The sequence below is a fragment of the Lepidochelys kempii genome, chromosome 7 (genome assembly GCF_965140285.1).
Source record: "Lepidochelys kempii isolate rLepKem1 chromosome 7, rLepKem1.hap1, whole genome shotgun sequence".
In the NCBI taxonomy this organism is placed as follows: Eukaryota; Metazoa; Chordata; order Testudines; family Cheloniidae; genus Lepidochelys; species Lepidochelys kempii.
In genome coordinates, this window is record NC_136386.1 from 93,331,455 (window position 1) to 93,354,407 (window position 22,953).

At 38.7% G+C, this 22,953-nt stretch overlaps 1 protein-coding gene across 5 annotated transcripts in view; it reads left to right on the forward strand.

Moving 5' to 3' along the window:
- The window catches only part of LOC140914895 (protein FRA10AC1), an 87,676-nt gene that overhangs the window by 9,596 nt on the left and 55,127 nt on the right, over positions 1 to 22,953 (forward strand). For all 5 annotated transcript variants that reach the window (XM_073353863.2, XM_073353860.2, XM_073353861.2 and 2 more), the window contains exons 5-8: positions 2,500 to 2,576; positions 3,586 to 3,669; positions 4,180 to 4,264; positions 15,585 to 15,630. In XM_073353863.2, coding sequence (XP_073209964.1) covers positions 2,500 to 2,576; positions 3,586 to 3,669; positions 4,180 to 4,264; positions 15,585 to 15,630 — 292 coding nt within the window. The remainder of the gene's footprint in view (positions 1 to 2,499; positions 2,577 to 3,585; positions 3,670 to 4,179; positions 4,265 to 15,584; positions 15,631 to 22,953) is intronic.

Genomic DNA, 22,953 nt, shown 5'->3' on the forward strand with positions numbered 1-22,953 from the left:
TCCCACTAACCTGGGTTATCCGTCTCAGTGGTGAATATAGGGGTTCCAGGGTGCCACTCTGAGGTACAGAGTGTCATAACGACCAGAGACTTGCCGTATTGCATGATGAAATTCAAATAGCCCTGTGTAAGTCTTAGCATTGTTGTTTTTTATTATTATCTATCTAGTGTCTCAGTAGCCGAAGTGAATTAGTTTCCTGCCTGATATGGCCATGATTGTAAATTATTTGGAAACAGTAGAACTTGTATTTTTTTAGTTATATTGGGATTAATATGGGTATATTGTGTGGACTTGTGGCAATCCATATGTGGAGCATGCAAACATTTGGAGATGCCACGTTTCATTGCAATAGAGAGAAATTGTCATTTGTGCTACTTAATTCAGACTTACTCTTCAGCTCGGTCTTCATTTTTAAGAAACGCTCGTACTTTGTCAGGTCTATCTCAAAAATCTTGAGTACACACAGTGCCACGAACTAAAGGCACATTTACAAGATGACGATGTTCTGAGCTGAACTGTGTTAACCTGTTTCTTGTTCTGTATTGTTTAGATTGTAAATTCTTCGGGGCAGGGAATTTGTCTTATATTTTGTTTTTGCTGTGTAAGTTGATAGAGCTATAAATGTTTTATAATAATGTGATGTCCTGGCTAAAGGCCAGAAGGTTCATTGACCAAAAAAGGATAAAATCCAGTAGCTCTAGCTGAGTGAGCTATGCTTAGGTAACAAAATCAGGTGTTCCTCCAAAATTATTAACCATGCTGTGTCACCTTTACATTATTTTTTCTGCACTCATTCTACATAGTCATCTGCACGTGGCTAATGATCCTCAAGTTGTAAAAACAAGCAGTTGAAGAAGCTGTGATTAAAGAGCCCGTAGTAGAATTCGTTAGCCATAGTGTTTCTGTTTTCATGGAACTTTGTATAAGTGCCAGATTTGGATAATTTCTCTACTGCTACCATCTTATTCTTTTCCTCCAGTTGTAGGGGCAAGTCAGTTGCCTACCATTATCAAAGTTGATAATGGTGACAAAGAAGCTGGAGTTCCTTGAAGTTAGTCAGCTTCATCATGATGTATACAGTCTGTAGCCTTGCTAAATAAAGGCACCTAACTGTATTCTTGAATTTAAGTCTTTAATTTTTGAAGAATAACATTAAGATTGACAGGTTTCAGAGTAGCAGCCGTGTTAGTCTGTATTCGCAAAAAGAAAAAGAGTACTTGTGGCACCTTAGAGACTAACAAATTTATTTGAGCATAAGCTTTCGTGAGCTACAGCTCATTTCATCGGATGCATTCAGTGGAAAATACAGTGGGGAGATTTATATACACAGAGAACATGAAACAATGCGTGTTACCATACACACTGTAATGAGAGTGATCAGGTAAGGTGAGCTATTACCAGCAGGTGAGCGGGGGGAGGGGGGGAGCCTTTTGTAGTGATAATCAAGGTGGGCCATTTCCAGCAGTTGACAAGAACGTCTGAGGAACAGTGGGGGGGGATAAACATGGGGAAATGGTTTTACTTTGTGTAATGACCCATCCACTCCCAGTCTCCATTCAAGCTTAAGTTAATTGTATCCAGTTTGCATATTAATTCCAATTCAACAGTCTCTTGTTGGAGTCTGTTTTTGAAGTTTTTTTGTTGAAGAATTGCCACTTTTAGGTCTGTAATCGAGTGACCAGAGAGATTGAAGTGTTCTCTAACTGGTTTTTGAATGTTATAATTCTTGACTTCTGATTTGTGTCCATTTATTCTTTTACGTAGAGACTGTCCAGTTTGACCAATGTACATGGCAGAAGGGCATTGCTGGCACATGATGGCATATATCACATTGGTAGATGTGCAGGTGAACGAGCCTCTGATATTGTGGCTGATGTGATTAGGCCCTATGATGGTGTCACATTTGGAAACTTCTACCAAAAAATACATGTACAATATTTTATTCTATAAAATGATTTTAATGCAGGCAGTAGGTTGACAGAAATGAATTCTTATTGAACTCAATTTAACATGTGGCTTAAGAACATGCCAGAAAGATAATTTATTTCCAATTCTGTAGTTCCATAAATGTCTGAGAAATTTGTTATATATTTTAGGTTATTGTTTTACTGTTTTATTTCCATTTGTGGAGGTGCTTATTTCTAGAATAACGTGATTGTTTATATGGTTTTGCTTTTGCTTGTGAACAAGCATTTGTACATCTTTGTACATCTTCAAATATACTAAAAAATATTATAAGGGTGTAGCATGTGGATGGGTTTTACAATTTAAATTCTGTCCTAAAATTCTTCTGTTGAGAATTAATTTATAATAAGAGTTCTTTAAACTTCCTTTCCATTAAAATTAATTTTGGTAATAGCTTCTTTAAATCCTTTATACTGTAGAAACAATTTTGTACTAATCTTTTTATCTGAGGTAATGGTAGTGTGAAGCCAAATAAACCAGCCGTGGAGTGAGAGAGAACACTGAAAATAAATTCCTTAATTTTGCTTTATTCAGTATGCAAGACATAAAAAGTTTGTGAATGACTACATTTTATACTATGGTGGCAAAAAGGAGGACTTCCAACGTTCAGGGTAAGTACCGTTAGAGAACATACTTACCTGTTTTATAATACAGCTAAAATATATGCTGGGTAATTAATTCTGTGGCCAGAGATTTATTTGTGTATCGAAACATTAACCTTTTTGCTAAAATGTACCAACTATGGTAGTTGTAAATATCTGAATTAGATGTGGAGAATTGTTAGTTGTCTTGATTTAACTTTATACAATTTGTATCTATACATGAAAAGTTAGATGAAATTCAGATGGGAGTTTTTATTTTTGTGTTATGTAGATTAAAAGACAACACATGGAGGGTGTATCTAAAATAATCCAGTATTTGCTGAGTGTTCAACTCTCATTCCTAGAATGTCAAATGCTGCTCTGATAGTAGAAAATGACAATCTTGTACTCAGACTTCTGGGTTGCAGCACATAATGGTGAAATAACTGCTTGCAGGTAGTAAAATTGTTTGCCATTTGGAGTACAGGGCAATTTTTAAAGGATAATTATCAAATTTACCAAAGTCACGAGAGGCTAGTTACTAGGGTTGAGGTTTCCTAAGAATTGCAGGCAGTTATTTACACATTCTTCATTAATGTTAATGAAGATGTGTGGATAAATCCCCTGCACTGTTTTGGCAATCTGAACCCAGGAGACTTGTGAAGTCTGGAATATCACTAAACATCTGCCCAGGGAAGCTAAACCCTTGTTCTGAGCTGCAGATAATCCTCTTTTTATGTTTTAAACATAACTTTTCATATAGAATTAAATCTCACACAGTTTTAATAGTTATGAGTGACTTTAACGTTGGAAGCAAGCTCTTTTATTCTTTTAGGAAAAAAGTTAGTGAATAATACTTGTTCTCATGAACAACTGTTGCTTCTTAAAAGTATCTCCCAGTATGGCCAACTCAATAAATAATACAAGGAATTATAAAATACCACTGTTTGCCAAATGATCTGATTATTTTGTTTCTGGTGCTGTAAAATTTAATTTTAATACTAGATCTGCTTTTTAAGAAAAATGTACCCTTTCACAGAGCAAGTGACAAGACAGACCTTGATATTGTAAGAGAAAACTATAGATTCCTGTGGAAAGAGGAAGATGCTGTGGACATGAATTGGTAACTTGGGCTATAATAAAACATTATTTTTAGATCACTTTGTATTTTTCTTTTTCCTCATTCATTAAAAATTGCCATGCATATTTGTTCTTATTGCTTTGAACTCTTAATAAATTAAAAAAGGGTAGGAGATAAAGTAATACAGCTCTGTGTCAAAATGAACTAATGACACAGAAATGAATAAACTATTGTTCATTCCCTAAGATAACTAAACTACCATTCAGAAACCCAGAAGAGTACAACTTCAAAATTATGCTTTGTTTGTGCTTTAAATATATTTTTTAAAATACATAATTATTTTCAAGAGAAATTAAAACTGTTTCATGACAATTACTCTCATCAAGCTGTATATTTTTTTATTTTTACCACTACAACTTTTATTCATTAGAGAAAACAAACTTGCAATGCCCCTGTCCTGTTAATGACCTAACTATGTATTAGGGTTTGTTATTTGACCTCACTCTATATTTTCCATATGCTTAATCAATAACGTTGTCTTTCTGGTTACAGGGAAAAGAGACTGGCAAAGAAATACTATGATAAATTATTCAAAGAGTATTGTATAGCAGATCTGACTAGATACAAAGAGAACAAGGTACATTTTTAAATTCATAAATCTCTTTGGTTGCAAAATAGGTTCTTTATTCTATATATTGATAGAGGGCACTGCATTAAGATCCAGTCCTGCAAACACTGCCTATGCTGAATTCTGTGGGACTACTCATGATAAATGTCTGTAAGATTGGGCCCTAAATTTGTTCAGAATTAATTTTCTTAAGAAACTTAAGCAACAGAAAAATGCTTAAGATGCCTTCCCTGATTTTTTGGTTCATCTTTATCTCATCTTCCTACATATATGCCACATTCCTCAAGCGTTCCACCATCAGAAAATAATCTGAGTCTCCCTTGAACTCATTTATAGTTTTCTTTTGTTTTCTTTAATTATCATGCCCGGTACCTTATTCCATGTGTTTATTATACTTTGTGGGAAAAGTTTTTTCCCCAGTTTGCTAATTTTCTTAACGTTTTTGAATCTTTGTCTGGTGTGAACAATATTTTTTTTCCCTGCTTCACATATGACTTTTCTAAGCTCTGTTAGGTCACCTTGAATTCCCCTCTATTCTAAATGAGAATAAGTCCTGTTTCTTTAACTTTTCCTCATGATTATAAGCATTGGAAAATGTTTATCTTTTAGCATAGCTTTGACAGATTGTGTAATTTGTTTTCTCTTAAGCTATTTTATACACTTTCTTCAAACGCTATTCTCATACTAAGTGCCTCCTCCAAATCTTTATCAACTGTTGGCTTATCCATGTCCATTTCTGGTACAGAGGGAGTCCTATACGGATTTTTCTTTTGGAATGTAAAACTGGCCCTTTAAGGCACAGTCAGCTCCACCCTACTACCTCTGCAGCTACAGATTGGATTCAACTTTGTGCTGTCCTATTTGTTTTCCTCTGCACGTCCAAATATTGAGAATTTTATTGCCTTCTCTTTTCTGCAGCCCTCAACTACTGCAGACAGGCTCAGTAGAGCACTGGTTTCTTCATGTGATAGCCACCAGTTCTTCATGTGACTTTCCCCACAGAACTTTAGGTATCCTGCTAAACTTCTGCAGAGGATACTTTAGAGATGCACAACTTGCATTAGGTATCCCTGCCTACAACATTCTGTTTATGCCTGCCTTTAGACGGTTTGCACCATAGAATTTCCTCCTCAATTCCCAAATCATATTGCTCCTCATTCCAACAAAAAACAGGCTCTTTCATATGTTACATAATCTGCTTATCACAAGAACTGGCCCATCAACAAAGAACAACCTTAGGGGTGGGATAGGGGTTAGTCCTAGTATTTTATGATGATCAAGAAGACTGAGTGTTTCATCCTATTCTAGCTCTATCCCTCAGAATTCCTCCATGTAATATATCAGATTCAAGGTGGAGATGACTTTCTGTGCTGCATGGATGAAGAGGGGGCTTATCTCCATGTGCCTATTCATTTGTTGCATCACAAGAAAAGTCCCTCATCTAATTGATTCTTCTACAGAATTGTGTGGAAATTCCTCAAGCAGTGTCTTGTCAAGAAGAACCTCTCATCTTGGAAACCACACTCAGTCCTTTTAGCCAGTGGAATCATGATAGGTGGTAGTCTCAGGGCCCTACATCATGTCAAAGCATTTGGTTGAAGATTGAAGCACAAAAAATAACATCTTCTTGAAGCTTCAGGCTGTGGGACTAGGCTTTCTATTGTTTCTTCCTTACATCATCATATTTGCAGTCCTGTTAGAAATAAACAATCAAGCTCCAAGAGTCTGTAGATTAACAGGGAAGGACCAGAAGCCCTTCTCTTTGTCATTAGATCATAAAGATTCTGTCCAAAGTGGAAAGAGCTCGCCTATCGATATCAGATAGGTATATCCAGAACAGCTTCATGTCCACATAGACTGAGTGAGGCAGGAGACAGTTCTGGGCAAGAGGCAACTGAACAAGGTGGTGGTGCAGCAAGACTTTGTCAGATGTTGTCATGGCTGGGTCGTGGGCAGCCATACTTAGTGGTCAGAGCCAGGGTCCACAGTCATGGGATGGGAGTCAAGAATTGTTTTGGATCAGGATACCAGGAGATCAGAAGCATGAGACAAACTTGAGGGCAGAACCATGAATCTGTAACCGGAGTCAGCCCAGGTTAGGATACCAGGGGTCAGAGGCAGGAGACAAACTGGAGATCAGAACCATGGGTCGGGAGTCAGAATCGGGCTCGGTCAGGATACCGAAAGGTCAGAGGTAGGAGACAAACCAGATATTGGGACCACAAGTCAGATGCAAGAAGTCAAGTGGGTTGGGATGCCAGGAAGTCAAATCAGGGGAGCAGGAAGCACATGGTCCAGAGCAGGGTGGATCCCAGTTTTGTACAACAGGGATCCACTGCTGGGTTTAGATAAAAGTTGTGGACCAATCAGGACCCCTAGCAATCTGCCAATTAGGTTCCAGGACTGGAGTCCTCTGTCGGGATTTCAGCCCTTGGAATTTGTTAGCAGTCACTCGGTGGCAGGTTGCAGCTTACTAGCGCCTAAGAATCCTGTGGATTGGGGTTCAAGTCCTGCAGTCCCTAAGAGATGTAACTTCTTGCTTTCCACTTCAACCAACCAGACACGTCCCCCTCCCTGCCCCCCAGACAAACTCAGTTTGCTCCAGACACTAGGATTCCTACAACTGGAGGGGTGGGTGCTTTCTTTTTTGCATAGTCAGGACCTTGCATGTATGTCTTTCCTCCTCTACTCCTCCTGGGCATTGCCAGGAAGATCCAGAGGGACCAGACCAAAGTTATTTTCATAGCTGCCGCTAGGCCCAGAAGACCTTGGTTCACCAGCCTCTTTCACATATCTATCTATGATTTCTGGCTCTTTCCTCAGCCCAAAGTTCTTTTTATCAGGGCCAGGTCCTATACCTGAACCTCACCAGTCTCTGCCTAGAAGCCTGGAGGCTGACAAGTGACTCTACAATCCTTTGATTATTGCTCTCATATAGTCCATTTCCTAATGCTGTCAGGAGAGCACTCTGCATTTAAGTGTTACTTTCTTTGATGTTTGGCTAGGAATGTAACTCTTATTCAGACATTCTGTTCTGCCATCATAGTGTTTTTCTCAGATGGGTCCAAATGTCTGCAATTTTTAGCCCTCGCAGCCCAAGCTCCACTAGCCCGAGTCAGTAGACCTTGGCTCTGAGACTCAGCACTGTGGGTTTTCTATTGTAGTGTAGTGGAGTTTCAGCTTCATTCTTAAGGTTCTTTCAAGGCCATGTTTCAAGCCCCTGGGCCAGTTCTTGTACTTCCTGGCTGTGAAGGTGCTTACTCTTGTCACCATTACTTCAGCCCGGAGTGCTACTACATTTAGTTTTTCCATGAAAAGATTATCCTTAGACTCACCACATAATTTCTCTGTTTGTTCTTTCTGTGTTAATCAAAACATTTCCCTTCCTTGTCTGAAAGAGATCACCATGCACCCATTAGATGTTGCCAGAGCCATTAATTATTAGATAGGACATATACTTTTTGGACTGACTCCTTTTTATTTTATATTGCTTGTGGCTATAACAAAATGAGGTATTAAGGTTTCCAGGACTATGATTTCCCTTTGTGTTCAGAGTGCAAAAAAAGATTAATATACTGCGTGCCACTTAGTGCTTTTCTTGGGGATAAGGGTCCATTGTACTTTGTTCCTATCTGTGGTCAGAGAATTAGCACTTCTTATTAGGAGGTCTGCATAGCTGCTATTAGGGCCTCACTGAACTCCTTTACCAAATGCTATAAGGTCTGTTGATGCTGCCTTTTGGTTTCTTGATTCTGTGAACCATCCCTCCTATCTAACAGACTAACTTCACTTCTTATTTTTCCATTGAGTTCATCTCTGTTGTTGGTGTTTCAGCTTATTCAGTATTATTTTTTAAAAAACACTCTTTACACACATTTGACTTATTTTATTTACTGTCCACCCTTATCCACTGCTTGTCATTTTCCAGTGTTTGGTGGAAGCATTATTAGCAAAGTGACTCTCCTATGAGGACAGTTGTCTTACTTGTAAATTAGTCTTGTAGAGAATTCCTCTGCCAGTCCTGGATCCCTCGCTTTCTTCTATCTTTGCTCTTGCTTTCCAGACTAGTCTGTTTAGGAAATACTCTCTAGGGAAGATCACATGTAGTTCCTTATTGGGCCAGATTTGGACCCAAAAGGAAAAATTACATAAGAATACCTCATTAATATAAGTGAACATGGATAATGCAGTGGCTGGTGGATTGGCTGAGGGATTCTGAGATAACAAATATACAGGTAAGGCAAAATGATCCTTTATTTTGACTGTATAGCCATTAGATATGCACAGAGGTATGACAAATTCTGTTGATGCTTTCACCCAAACTTTTTTACGTGTTACATCACAAGCTTTTCAGAATGGGACAATTTTTAACCATTTAGAGGTATACTTTTAAATGGGACATGTGAACATTACCACGGTGGCTTGGATCGAACCGTATTGCGACATAAATACATTAGAAGCAACATCTTGCATCTAGGTGCAGGAGACGAACCTAGATCAGGATTCTGGTTTCCATGCATCAACTAAACAGTAGGTAGGAAGATAAGCCTTTAGCTTCTTAGGTGCTGCACAAATCACTTGGGACAGGATACTATGAAGTAACAACATAGTAGGCCTGAACTCTGCTACTGGAAATTCAAACACGGAAACCAGACTCCAGTTCAAAGCTTGTCTCACAAAATTTGAATCTTAGTATTTAAGTAGTCACAGTGGAGCTTTATCATTAATATTTAACTGAAGCAAGCAGGGTGTTAGGAGGATTATAATTTACACATTTTACTACAGTGACAAAGTGGGTGAGGCAATATCTTTCATTGGATCAACTTCTTTTGAGTGCATACAGAGCTCTTCAGGTTTGAAAAGGATACTCAGTATCACAGCTAACCTGCATCGATGTGAGGGGGAACCCTCTGATTGCACACCCCTAGTTGTCACCCCACACTGCAGTCCATTCGGGATATCATTAAACAGTTACAACCCGTACGCAGTGGGGACCAAGTCCTGAAAGAAAACTTTCCTAACCCTGCTCTTCTGGCCTTCAAACAATCCCCCCAACCTCACCAAGCACATCATCAGAAACAAGCTCTGTACACATCAGGATGCACCAGCTCAAAGTGCACTAGATTTTGCCGTAACAGATACAAAACCTGTAGCTATATCTCCACTTTTATGATGATTATTGCCCCCACAAAACACCTTTCAAGATCCATGGGTCCCACACATGCCTATCACAACTTGTGGTGTACCTCATCTAGTGCACTAAATGCCCCAAAAAACAGCTATCTGGGTGAAACAAGACCATCACTATGCTCTTGAGTGAACTCACACAGAAAAATGATAAGAGAAAAGTACCATATCACCTATGGGTGGACGCTTTTTTCACAAGCGATCACTCCCTGTCTGACCTTTCGGTCTCATCCTCAAGGAAAGCTGCATAACACGTTCAAAAGGTGAGCCTGTGAGCTTAAAATTCATAACTTTTGCTAGACACTAAAAATCATGGACTTAATAAAGACACAGGATTTATAGTTTATTACAACAATCTGTAAACTAACAACTCCCCTTTTTGTCCTGTGACTGCAAAAGTGTTTCACCTTGAATGATCTCTTGAAATATGTGTTACCTACTTACACTAAATAATCTCTTCCATCTTGTATTTAGCTGTGACACGCTGACTACCTTTCCCAGACCTGAAGAAGAGCTCTGTGGAAGCTCAAAAGTTTGTCTATTTCACCAACAGAATTTGGTCCAATAAAAGATATTCCTCATCCATCTTGTGTCTCTAATATCCTGGGACTACCACAACTACAACAACACTGTCAACATTTTACTACTGCAGTATTTATCTGGAGACAATGTTCTGCAGTTTTATTAGATGGGCAACACTACATTAGATTGTACAAGTTATTTAAAAACCAATTAAAAACCATGGATGTTGGATTCTTCAGTGATCCTCAATTTAAAAGTATTTTTCTATTCTAGTTTAGTGAACGGTTGTTTAATGTAATTCCCATGTTATGCAGTTGATTTATGTGTGCTAGTCTGAAGCATGAGTGGCTCAAGTAAAACTTATTTTAGATCACACTGCAGATTGCTTAGTTAGCCAAGCACAAGATGTTCCTTCCTTAGCAAATTGTCAGCATAAGTAGAATAATATGGAACCTAATATTTTCTGTTTCTATTGAATGATTTTCCAGTTAATATTTGTCCAAAAATATTTTTGTTCAAATTATATTAAGTCCTGAATGCAATACTTCTTAAAATTGAATTTATAGAAAAACATGGCCCTTCAGAATAAAAGTGACATGTTAAGAATCTTATTTAGAATACAGTTAACTAGGCAAATTCAGTACAGATGGAACATCTGATTATTTGTGATGTGATTCTGCCCAGTTTTCCAGCTGGGGTGCAAAGAGCTCAAATGACTTGTCCACAATCACTCTGTGAATAAGTGGCTCATCGTGACTTAAGACCCAGCAACTTTTTGGCTCCCAGTTCTTTTCTGTGTAGCTTGGGCCATGTGGCATTTTTTTACATAAGCATTCTGCGCTATTGCCTTTATGGTAATGATTATTGATCATAAGGAAAAAAAAAGTAGTTCTGTACAATATATTTCTGTACTGAAAGTAGGAACATTAAAAAATGAAGGCAATGCATAATGGAGATTTGCACCATTATATATGAAATACAAATACATGGAGATTTGCACCATTATATATGAGTGGGTTTAATACTCAGATGTACCAAGTTAACTGAAGACACAACTTGGGATAGAGGAGACAAAGGTGGTTTTGAGCCACTTTTAAGTCTTGGGCAGTTGAATCTGGCACCAGTTAGAACAGCCACTAGACTGCTGTTAAGTTATTCTGCCTAGAAAAGTCTTTAGGGGGTTCATTCCACTGGTTGAATTTTGATTGTGCTTTGGCCCTGGCATCAAGTGGCCCCAGTATGATGTGGAGGTACAAAGTGGCTGAATGTTCTGGAGTAGTCAAATAGTTCTAGTAACTTTATTTTGCAGTGTTCCATGCAGTCTTTTTGTTCTTTGAATAGAAGGTGGCTTGGGAAAGTTTCATTTCAGGTAAAGATTTTGAATGAATGAAGGAGGAGTACACAGTACATATAATAATTAAGCAGTGCTTTTAACTGTAGCACCTTCACTGGCTTCTCTGTCTCTTTCCACATAAAATTTGAGATCTTGGTGCTTCCTGTCAAGACCCTATATAGTCTTGCTCCCTCTCTCCCTCCAGACTTCTTTCCAGTATTCTCTCTTCAGTTCTCCCTTATCACAATCTTCCACAAAACTGTGCAACTTTTTTCATGTAGGCCTCAATGCTTGAAGCAGGCTCCTAATCTTTGTCTGCTTGGCATTCTCTTTCATCCATCAAATCCCTTGTTAAAAGCAACTTATTTCAAAAATATTTCTGACCTTGATTTCCTCACCAGTGTTTTTTCCTTCTCACAAACTACAGTGTGTCCTGTGTCTTGTAAGTACTTTAGGACATTTAACTTGTCTTATTCTGTATTGTAAAGTTTACATATACTTAAACTGCATAAGTTTGTAGCTTGTATAAATGAATAATAATAGTCATAATAAGTCTGAGTTAGGCAGATCCCAGACCATTAAGAACTTTGAAGAATATGAACCAATTCCTTAAATTTCACTTGAAAGTAAACACATAAAGGAATGGAGCAGTGATATAATTCGGTCATAATAATCAACCTCACTTCAGGTGGTCTGCTTCTTTCTGGTCAACCATAGATGATAAATAAGCATTATGGGTCACTTGCATCTGGAGTATCCAGGAAATAGTTATGGGTTCAATAGGACCTTAAGTCTTAAAAGACTTAAAACTACATTAATGAAGGGCAAATATGTACCTTGAATAGAGAGGGCCAATACATTCCCACCTATTCCTACAGATGCATCTCCTGTTGCCAGCTAGCACCACTTATTCTTGTCTACATAACCATAAATCATCTCCAGCGCTGCTCTAGCACTGATGGCAACCCTGGAATCTGTTTACAGGCAGGGCTCAGGTGTTTTTACCACAGAGCAGAGTTAGGTGACACCGTACAGTAGAACCTCACAATAACAAATACCTTGGAATGGAGGTTGTTCATAACTCTGAAATGCTTATAACTGAAGAAAACACTATGGTGGTTCTTTGGAAAGTTTACAACTGAACAGTGACTTAATACAGCTTCAAAACTTTACTATGCAGAAGAAAAATGCTGCTTTCCCTTTATTTTTTTAGTAGTTAAAGTTTAATGCAGTACTGTACCTTATTTTTGTGTGTGTGTTTGGTTTTTTTTGTCTCTGCTGCTGTCTGATTGTGTACTTCCGGTTCCAAATGACAGGTGTGGTTGACTGGTCAGTTCATAACTCTGGTGTTCGTAACTCTGAGGTTCTACTGTAGGAAAAAATGCCTAAGCCCTAGCCGTAGCAAAATTTTAGCTACAATGTTTGCAATTATAGACCAGGTCAGAGAAGCAGAGAGATTGTATGAAACGCAGATTATACCATGTGAGTTATGGAACTGAGCATCTACATATTGGTGATACTGTAGCCCATTACAGCTTGCAGTTTTTTCTTAGTGGTCTATATATATTAATAGCATCATGTTCCTCTTATTTGTTTTTTTTGTGTGCACTACATGATGTTGTTACTCCATTTCCATATGACATTTTTGTATTTTTTCTGTCCGGTTTAACCTTTGATAAATGTTACAACATGCAGATAGCCTCCTTTGAACTCAGTTGAGTTTTCCAATTCAGCCATCAACAGGAGCTTTGTAATCTTTTACTGTCAGCAGCTGTACTCTCAGTTGATAAATTGAAATTCTCCCAGATGCATTCCTAGGCTGCTTTCTGGGTTTTCCATTTAGCAGATTGTATTATGGGTATACCATATGAGTAGTTCTGTAATTAAGCAATAAGTCAGGAGATGTGCATCGTTAAGCTATTGGAGTTGCTTTGTGTTCATCGTGTATCAATGGGCTAAAAATGCACAGTCTGGTCACTACTGGATTATGTTTAAAAAAAACTACAGACAGTTTGGGCATTGAAGGGACACTCAAGTGTTTTGTTTTTTCTCAAAAAATGATATGTAGTAAAACAGAAAATATCTTTTAAATGAATTATTACATTTAACAAAAAGGTAAAATTCACTCCCTGACAAACCTGCCATTTTCTTGCTAAAAGCTAGGAAATAAAAAAGAAGATTCTGCACTGAAATAATTGAGAAGAGCACTAAATTTATATGGCAATTTTAGGTGAGTTTAAATACGTATTAACTTGTTTTCAAACAAAATTATATTTACTTAGCTCTCCAATCAGGGTCCTATAGTGTAAATTGCTCTATAAACACATATGAATATGTGGTCCCTGGCCCAAAGAGTTTTAATTTTATATGGTTGACATGTTTATTTGGTCCAGGAATTTCAGATGAAGACACAGTATTGCCAAAATCATGAGTTGGTCCCCCTCAAGAGATCAAAATCATGAGGATTTAAAAAAAAAATTAGATGAAAAAACATTATTATTTTATTTTTTTTAACTGTCCCAGCTCATCATTTGTGAAAGTGAGAGAGACATTTAGTGTTTCTCACTTTCCCAAAAGTATTGGTCCTTGCCACAGGGGCTCTCACCCCCACGTCTGCCCATGTCCTGCCCACCAATTGATCCTCACCCCTGCCCCCCACTCAGTTTGGCCTTATCAGCCTCACCTCCATTAGGTCAGCCCCCAACCCCCACCATCAATTCAGTTCCCCTTCCCCTCCCAGTACAGTTCCCTCAGCCCTCACCATCAGTTCACTCCCCTTCCTCTGTTCAGCCCCCCAACCTCACCCCTGCTCCACCTGTGGGTGGGCTTGAGCAGGCTTCTTTCTCCCCTATCCCGGTCTTGGGGGTGGGTGGCTACATGGGCTCTTCACCCCCCTTCTGCCCCAGCTAGAGGCTGTAGGGGTGAGGAGTAGAGGCATTGTCCTGTCCATATTTCTCAGAGGAGGGGAGGGAGGAAGGAGCGGAACTGTGCTAGGCTGCTAGACTCTGCTCCCTCCTCCCCTCTGTGAGAACAGTGAGTGGAGGGGAGAAACTCTACTGGCTTCCAACACGGCTGAATTTCTCAAGGGGGCTGGCACTTCTTGCATCATCGCCAGCCCAGCACCCTCCAAAATTTCATCATTCTCCAAGAAAGCACATGAGTTGGCAACACTGATTAGATAAAAAGCACCCTCCTTCCAGGGAAATGATGTGCTGCTGATCTCTGTTCTCCCCTCTCTGCTTTTTAATTAGCAGTGATCTTAGACCAGACCATTTCCTTCAGACTATCCTCCCTCCCTCTGTGTATCCTGATATCAGCTTTCTTTCTTACAGTCTGGCCTTCTCACTAGACTCCACCTAATATGTCAGGGAATGGTTTGATTTAAGGGTGCTGGGCAGAAAAAGCAGGGAATAGTGCGGAGATCGATTTCTCAGGGAAAGGAGCTTGTGTTATCTTCATATGAAATTCCTGGACAAAGTCTAGAAACAAAAAGAAATACAAGTTAGGGCAAGTCTCGACTACAAAATTAAGTCGACCTAAGTTGTGTTGACGCACAGCCACTGCGGTAATTGAATCAGTTTTACATGTCCACACTATGCTCCTTGTGTTGGCAGTGTGCATCCTCACCAAGGTGTGCTTGCACTGATTTAACTGCCAGTGAGGGGCATTGTGTGATGGTTTCTGAAAGTAAGCAAGCTGACGCTGCGTCAACCTAACAGCATCAACTTACACGTTTATGCCTCTCGCGGAGGTGGAGTTATTAGGTTGGTGTAGTGGGTGAGTGACATTGGTGGGAGCTACATTTCAGTGTAGACGCTTAGCAGTGTAGTGTAGACAAGGCCTTAGATAAATGTAGTTTTGTTTTAATTCATGTAGGGATGAGGTGGAGAATGGGATGTTGAAACGTAACTAAAATGTCTATTTCACATTCCGTTTCAACTTCCAGCGCTCTCCTCACTGTATACAATAAAGAAGGAATTGCAATGCAGAATGAAATACAATTCTTTCTCTCCTGATTTCTCTTACTTTCTGCCTGCTAGCAAAACATTGTAGACTTGTAGATCCGTGTCTACTAAATCAGATTCCATTCATGATTCAATCCAACAATAAAAAATCAGTGAGTTTCTTTTTATTGGGTGAGGGATTATTATTTTATTTAACAGAGCTAAACAAGGAAACAGTACTAAAAGGCAGCAAGCAGTTGAAATTAACTTTTTAAAATTTTGTATGTCTTTGGAATTTATTTGACTGTTCAGAACTTAATTTCAGTTTTTATCTTTATCACAGTTTGGATTTAGATGGAGACATGAGAAAGAAGTAGTTTCAGGAAAAGGTAATATTGCCTTTCTTCTTGTATTACAGTTCTTACTTGGTTAGTTATTTGTGGTGGGTTTTTTGCTATCTTGTTTGTGCAAGTGGAGGTATAGATGAAAGTTTTCCGAAATGTTGACAATAATGTGTAATAATTCTTAGCACTTCTTGCATTATATCATTTTACATCTTTAGAGTGCTCACTCATCTACATCAGTAATGACTTAGGAAATCTGTGCTTTGTTTTCATCTTGCAGAATATTTGCAGCAAAAAGCCTTTATACTGGTTTTCCAACGTGAAATTTCATGCTCATTCATCTTAAATGGCACTGGCGAATAGCTGGTGCTTCTGCACTACTTAACTATATACAACACTGAATAATTAAGGTTGCCCAGCACTTCCCAGTATAAGACCCTGTTTTTAGGTGCTTACTATTTTGTCAGACTTCAGCCATTTAGGCTAAAATTTGTTATGCAAGGTGTCTGCCTCAGGTTGAATTGCTTTGGTAAATTTCAGTAAAAATGGTTTTTTTTTCCCCAAGAATGAGATTAGGGAAAAATAAGGGCTTTTTGTCCATATGTTTAAACAAAACAAAACAAAAATTATCACAACCATTTAATTGAGGCACTCTAGCTCTCCATGGAGTAGGGATTTGAAATTTGACCGATGGATGGCCCTTTGTCTGTGAGGCCTTTGTTGCTCTTGTGAAAAATTGACAAAATTTGGCCTTTGAAAAAGTTCAGTTTGCATATGCTCATTAGAGTTTTGCTTGAGTTTGGAAGCTAGATTCTCTAAAGATTCTGTCAGGTTTCAGAGGAGCAGCCGTGTTAGTCTGTATTCGCAAAAAGAAAAGAGGTACTTGTGGCACCTTAGAGACTAACCAATTTATTTGCGCATAAGCTTTCGTGAGCTACAGCTCACTTCATCGGATGCATACTGCGGAAGTGAAGAAACAGATCGATAGAGCCAGAAGAGCTCCCAGAAGTCACCCACCATAGGACAGGCCGTCAAGACTTTTTCAAGACTGTCAGCACATAGCATGCTTTAGCCCAGGGCTACAGGGGCTGAGAAGAACTATCCCTGCAATTGCTCCTGGCTGGTGCAGGACATTGTGGTGCCAGGCACAAGAAATGAGAGCAGTGAGACTTATTTGAGCATAAGCTTTCGTGGGCTAGAGCCCACTTCATCAGATGCATAGAATGGAACATAGTAAGAGGATATATGTACATTCAGAAAAGATGAAAAGGTGGAAGTTGCCAGACCAACTCTAAGAGGCTAATTAATTAAGATGAGCTATTATCAGCAGGAGAAAAAAACTTTTGTAGTGATAATCAAGATGGCCCATTTCAGACAATTGACAAGAGGTGTGAGGATGCTTAGAACTTGAATTGATTTGCAAACTAGATACCATTAACTCAGGCTTGAATAGAGACTGGGAGTGGCTGGGTCATTACACAAATTGAATCTATTTCCCCATGTTAAGCATCCTCACACCTCTTGTCAACTGTCTGAAATGGGCCATCTTGATTATCACTACAAAAGTTTTTTTTCTCCTGCTGATAATAGCTAACCTTAATTAATTAGCCTCTTAGAGTTGGTCTGACAACTTCCACCTTTTCATATTTTCTCTGTATGTGTGTGTGTGTGTATATGTGTGTGTGTGTGTATATGTGTGTGTGTGTGTATATGTGTGTGTGTGTGTATATGTGTGTGTGTGTGTGTGTATATGTGTGTGTGTGTGTGTGTATATGTGTGTGTGTGTGTGTGTATATATGTGTGTGTATGTGTGTGTGTATGTGTATATATATATGTGTATATATATATGTGTGTGTGTGTGTGTGTGTGTGTGTGTGTATATATGTGTGTGTGTGTGTGTGTGTGTGTGTGTGTGTGTATATCCTCTTACTATATGTTCCATTCTATGCATCTGATGAAGTGGGCTCTAGCCCCCAAAAGCTTATGCTTAAATAAATTTGTTAGTCTCTAAGGTGCCACAAGTACTCCTGTTCTTTTTTCTGTCCTATGTGCTCAGTGCTCCCTCTGCTGGCACTCAGACAGCATGGAGGAAAAATTAATCTGGCATGAATGCAAAGGACCAAGAACTGGGACCTCTGTGTGTTTAGGGCGGTATGAAGGGAGTAAATTGTGACAAGGAGACTGGGGTTGAGGGCTGGGAGATGATGGGGGCAGGAGATTGGGACTGGGTGGGAAGTCTGAGACTGGATAAGGAATTTAGATGGTGGAAACTGGGACTAGCTGAGCAACAAGACTATGAGGGGGACTAGAATGAGGAGGCTAGGATGGGGAGAAAATGGGAAGCTGGATGGGAAGCCATGAGGGGAAGACTAGAACTAGAGTGAGGAGTTCCAGGGGGTGGGACTGGGACTAGTTGGATGAGGAGATTTGGATGTGGAAGTGGGTGTGGGGTGGGAGGATGGATGGATGAGGAGCAGAGGAGGGTGAGGGAAGGGACAGGACTGGGACAGAAGTGATTAGGTTTGGGAGGAACCAGGGCAGAGAGGTCTATGACCACTAGAGAACACTGCTTTTCAGAGCCTGGAATGAAACCGAAGGTTTCTATGTTAGAGTATTTCTCTTCTGTCAGCAAAAATATGTAAAACCCACTGGCAGAGTATGTATTTCCTGCTCGGCCACATAGAGAATGCTAGCATACTACTGCTGTCAGTTACTCTGTTAGCTCAAAAGGCAGAGAGGACTGTGCTGTGGATCTAACAGATCCAGTGTTGGTAATGACCCATACAGATGTCAATATGATGCCACAAGATGGAATTTTTTTTTCAGTTTTTTAAAAAAACTAGGAAATTACATACCAAAAAAAAAAAAAAAAAATTAGACTGTTGTGATAGCAAAGTCAAGCACTCAAAAGCTAAAATTGCCAGAATTAAAGTTCCCTGTGCAACTTTAATTCAACACTTTTGTGTGTATATATTGATGTCATGTGGAAAAAATAGTATGTGATCGTGTAATTATTATAAAGTAGCTATATGCACTCAAGGGGGCCAAATTCACATTGCATGCGTAACCTTAATTTTGGCATTTCCTAACATTTGGCTGCTTGACCTCGCAACCTTGATATTCTTTTACCTTTTTGTGTTTAAGTATTTATATTACAGTAGTATGTAGAGGCCGTAGTCAAGGATCCCCTTGTGCCTGGTGCTGTATATAATAGACAGTTCATATCCTAAAGAATTAACAATTTCGGGGCATGCAAATGTTTAGCATATTTGGCACGTAACTACTTTGCAATGCTGGCTACACAAGTGCCATGAGAACGCCCGTTCTCACTTTCAGGTAATGTAAATAAGAAGTGGGCAGCATTATCTCCTGTAAATGTAAACAAACTTGTTTGTCTTAGCAATTGGCTGAACAAGAAGTAGGACTGAGTGGACTTGTAGGCTCTAAAGTTTTACATTGTTTAGTTTTTGAGTGCAGTTATGTAACACAAAAAAATCTACATTTGTAAGTTGCAGTTTCACGATAAAGAGATTGCACTACAGTGCTTGAATGAGGTAAATTGAAAAATACTATTTCTTTTGTTTATCATTTTTACTGTGCAAATATTTTTAATAAAAAATTATAATATAAAGTGAGTACTACACTTTGTATTCTGTGTTGTCATGGAAATAAATATATTTGAAAATGTAGAGAAACATCCGAAAATAATTGGTATTCTGCTTTTGTTTAACAGTGTGATTAAAACTGAAATTAATCGTGCATAATTTTTTTGAGTTAATCACATGGGTTAACAGCAAGTAATTGACAGCCCTAGTTTGTAGTTATAGGGAAGATAGCAGGTGTCACTTCCTTATCTTTGATTCAGAAGTGAAAAAAGATACAGGCCCCGCTATTAAGATAATTTAGACATGGATAATATACTGGACAGATTCCAAGGCCTTTAATGCAGAGATGTTACAAGAGCTGATTTGGTGCTCAATTTTATCTAAACGTGAGAGACAGGAGAGGTAATTTTGTTTGTCATAGTATTCTGCTGACATGGTAGATAAGAAAATAATAAATTCTACAGAATACAAAAAGAAAGCTAGGAAAAGCAAAATTAATGCTCATTCTTTTATTACTACTTTAGGCTGTTTTTACTCCACAGAAAAACATTTGATTCAAGATTTGAGATTCAGAGAGACATTTTTTCCTGTTGTCTATTTTGAAACAATTTTGATAAGTTCTCTAGATTCTTTAAAGAGTTCTCTAGATTCTTTGTGTGTTGACTAAATGGTACTAAAGCATATGAAGAGATTTATTTCCTAAATACCGAAACCACTGAGGTATATTTGAGTAGGAACTGTGAGTTTTCAGCATCTACTCTACGTTATGACCTAGTATGATAACTATAAAGATAAAACAGTAAAGTCAGTTTTAAATAAGCAAGAGTTGGCTGTTCCTTTTCTTCTGGGGTATATATGGATGCTTAAAAATCTTTGTAATCTCATTTTTTTTACTGACTCCACCTGATACTCAGAAGCTAATAGGTCAAAATATCTTCACAAACAAATTATTTAAAAATGCATCAATTATATCAAAATAAATTTTCTTAGACTAAGTTAGTTATGGTACATGAATAAGGGGATGTATGTAATCATTCAGGTATTTGGTAATATCTGTGTAGCATCTATAATAAAATGGCTGTGACTTGAACAATAGGAAATGGGTGGGCACGATATTCTCTGCAAATTTTGCTGGACGTAGGCTGTTTGGAGATATACTGGTGAAGGGTTTCAGAGTAGCAGTCGTGTTAGTCTATATCTGCAAAAAGAAAGGGAGTACTTGTGGCACCTTAGAGACTAACAAATTTATTTGAGCACTAACAAATTGTTAATTTCTAAGGTGCCACAAGTACTCCTTTTCTTTTTACTAGAGAAGGGTGTTGGAAAGGCAGGCTTATAAGGGAGACACCATCATGTCAAAGGGACTATAAAGTATTTACTAAACAGTGTTTCTTCTTTGAGTACCAGTCCCTATATGTGTTTCACATAGGTGTACACATGTTCTCCGAGTACCTGAATATGGGGGATTCTTGAAAGAGGTATCTGTTGGTCTGCTCACGTACCCTTGGTCTCCTTGTGCTTCCAGCTGAGGAGATAAAGGGCAGAACAGACTGGCTGCCTCTCCAGTTCCTTCTTACTGCCACATGGCCTGTGTCAGAAACTTCAGTATCTGAAGATTCATCTTCCTCATTTTATTCTTTGGTCATATATATATGTTAGGTAAGAGGATCAGCAGAGGAAGATGTGAAGGTCCATCAGCCTTCCTCCACCACCAAGAAGAGCAATGTTATAACACTCAGATTTGCTTCTTGATAATATTAAACCTAGAGCGAGGAGACTATTTTATTTTCTGGAATGCAGTATACAAAATGGACCATATCTATGTCTAAATCACAGTATTGTAGTAATTTGTGTTTCTGTTAGTTTAATATTTTGTTAATTTTAATAGCTGTTTCATCATGAGCAGATGTTGAAAGGTTACAACTATGGCTGTGCATATTCTGGAAGACTCAGTTTATACTGAAATTCATTAAATGGGCCCTGATATTTAGTTTATAGATTCATCCAGCAAACTTATTCATGATTGGGAAATGTCAGGAGAGGCAGCATGATCCAGTGGACAGAGCACACCCGTCTAGAAGGCAGGAGATCAGGATTCTATTCTTGGCTCTACTGCTGACTTTCTCTGTGAACCTAGGCAAGTTACTTCACTTCTCTGTGCCTTTGTTTCCTCTCCCACCTACTGTCTGTCTTGTCAGTTTTCATTGTAAGCTCTTCAGAGCAGGGACTGCCTCCTACTATGTGTTTGTACAGCACCGAGCACAACGGGGCTCAATCTGAGTTGGGTAGATGCTACTGTAATACAAAGAGTAACCATTAGTAACATACACCCTTTGTTGGAATTATACTACTTGGGGATTCACCTTTGCAACTGGCTATTTAAGTCTTGGCATAGTGCAATGACGATAGAACAGAGCACGTTTGGCCCATTTGCTTTTTAATGGTGATTAGTGTACCTGGTGCTATTAGGCCTGTTGGAGTTCCTCATAGTCCTCTACATTTAACTAACCTGAACATTTTAGGTTGTAAACAAGTTTTACTGTTTCACTGTTCTATAAAAGGACAAAAGGGAGTAGCAACCATTTTCTGGAGCTGAGAAACATGTCATTGTATGCACTCTGAGAAGTCAGTATTTATTATTCAGACCTGGCAAAATCACATCAGTATCTGCTTTTAAGTAATTAAACAAGAAAGAGAGTTCCATGTTACTTCGTGTGGCCATGTTTGCAATTCTAGGGGATATTGCAGTTAGGCTATTGGTGTTCAGAGACCACTGCTTATTATGTTGAGTAGTATTGTCTTATTGCTTCCTTGCACTCCCCCGTCTGTCTGTGTCCCTCTGTTGTCTTGTCTTATACTTAGATTGTAAGCTTCTTGGGGTTGGGGATCATCCTCATATTCTGTTTGCACAGCGCCTACCACAGTGGGACCCTGGGACATGACTACAGCTAGTAGGTGCTATAGTAATATAAAAAGAGACAAGGTGAGTAAAATATCTATCATTTTATTGGACTAATGTCTGTTGGTGAAAGAGACAAGCTTTTGAGTTCCACAGAGGTCTTCAGGTTGTCATTTTCTTCTGATGACCTGAAGAAGAGCTCTGTGGAGCTTGAAAGCCTGTCTCTTTCACCAACAGACATTAGTCTAATAAAATATATTACCTCTCCCACCTTGTCTCTCTTGTATCCTGGGACCAATACAGTTACATAACACTGTAATCTATAATAAAAAAAAGTCACTTAAATGAATCGTCTTCAGAGGCTATGGATGTAAAATGAAGTCTTGGTATATAGGCAGGTTAATTAAGCAATATGTCAGAGCAGCAAAAGATGGGTATAATAAACGTGTGGGAAACGAGGTAGATCTCTTTACATAAGGAGAAAATCCTTATGACTAGAGGCCTTCAAGGAATAGGAACCAAAGTTCATGGATAGCTACACTGTCACATGCTTAGTAGAATGAGCACTTCCTTCCTTCGCTGGCAAGAATGCTTCACAGTATAAAGATTGGAAGAACATTAGTTCTCCTCACTAATCCAAATTGAAATAATTCATTTTTGGAGGAAGTGGTCCTTTCAGTAACTAGGCTTGAGAATTACAGCATTTCAGCTGCCCCAGTCCTGCTCTAGGAATGAGACAATGCCCTGTAGCTAGAATTCATAGACATGCTTTCTCTGAAAAAATGAATCCACAAATAGGAATTTATATTTTAGGCGTTTATAGAAATGCTTTTCTGCACTAGAATTTGTGCACTAAAGTGATTA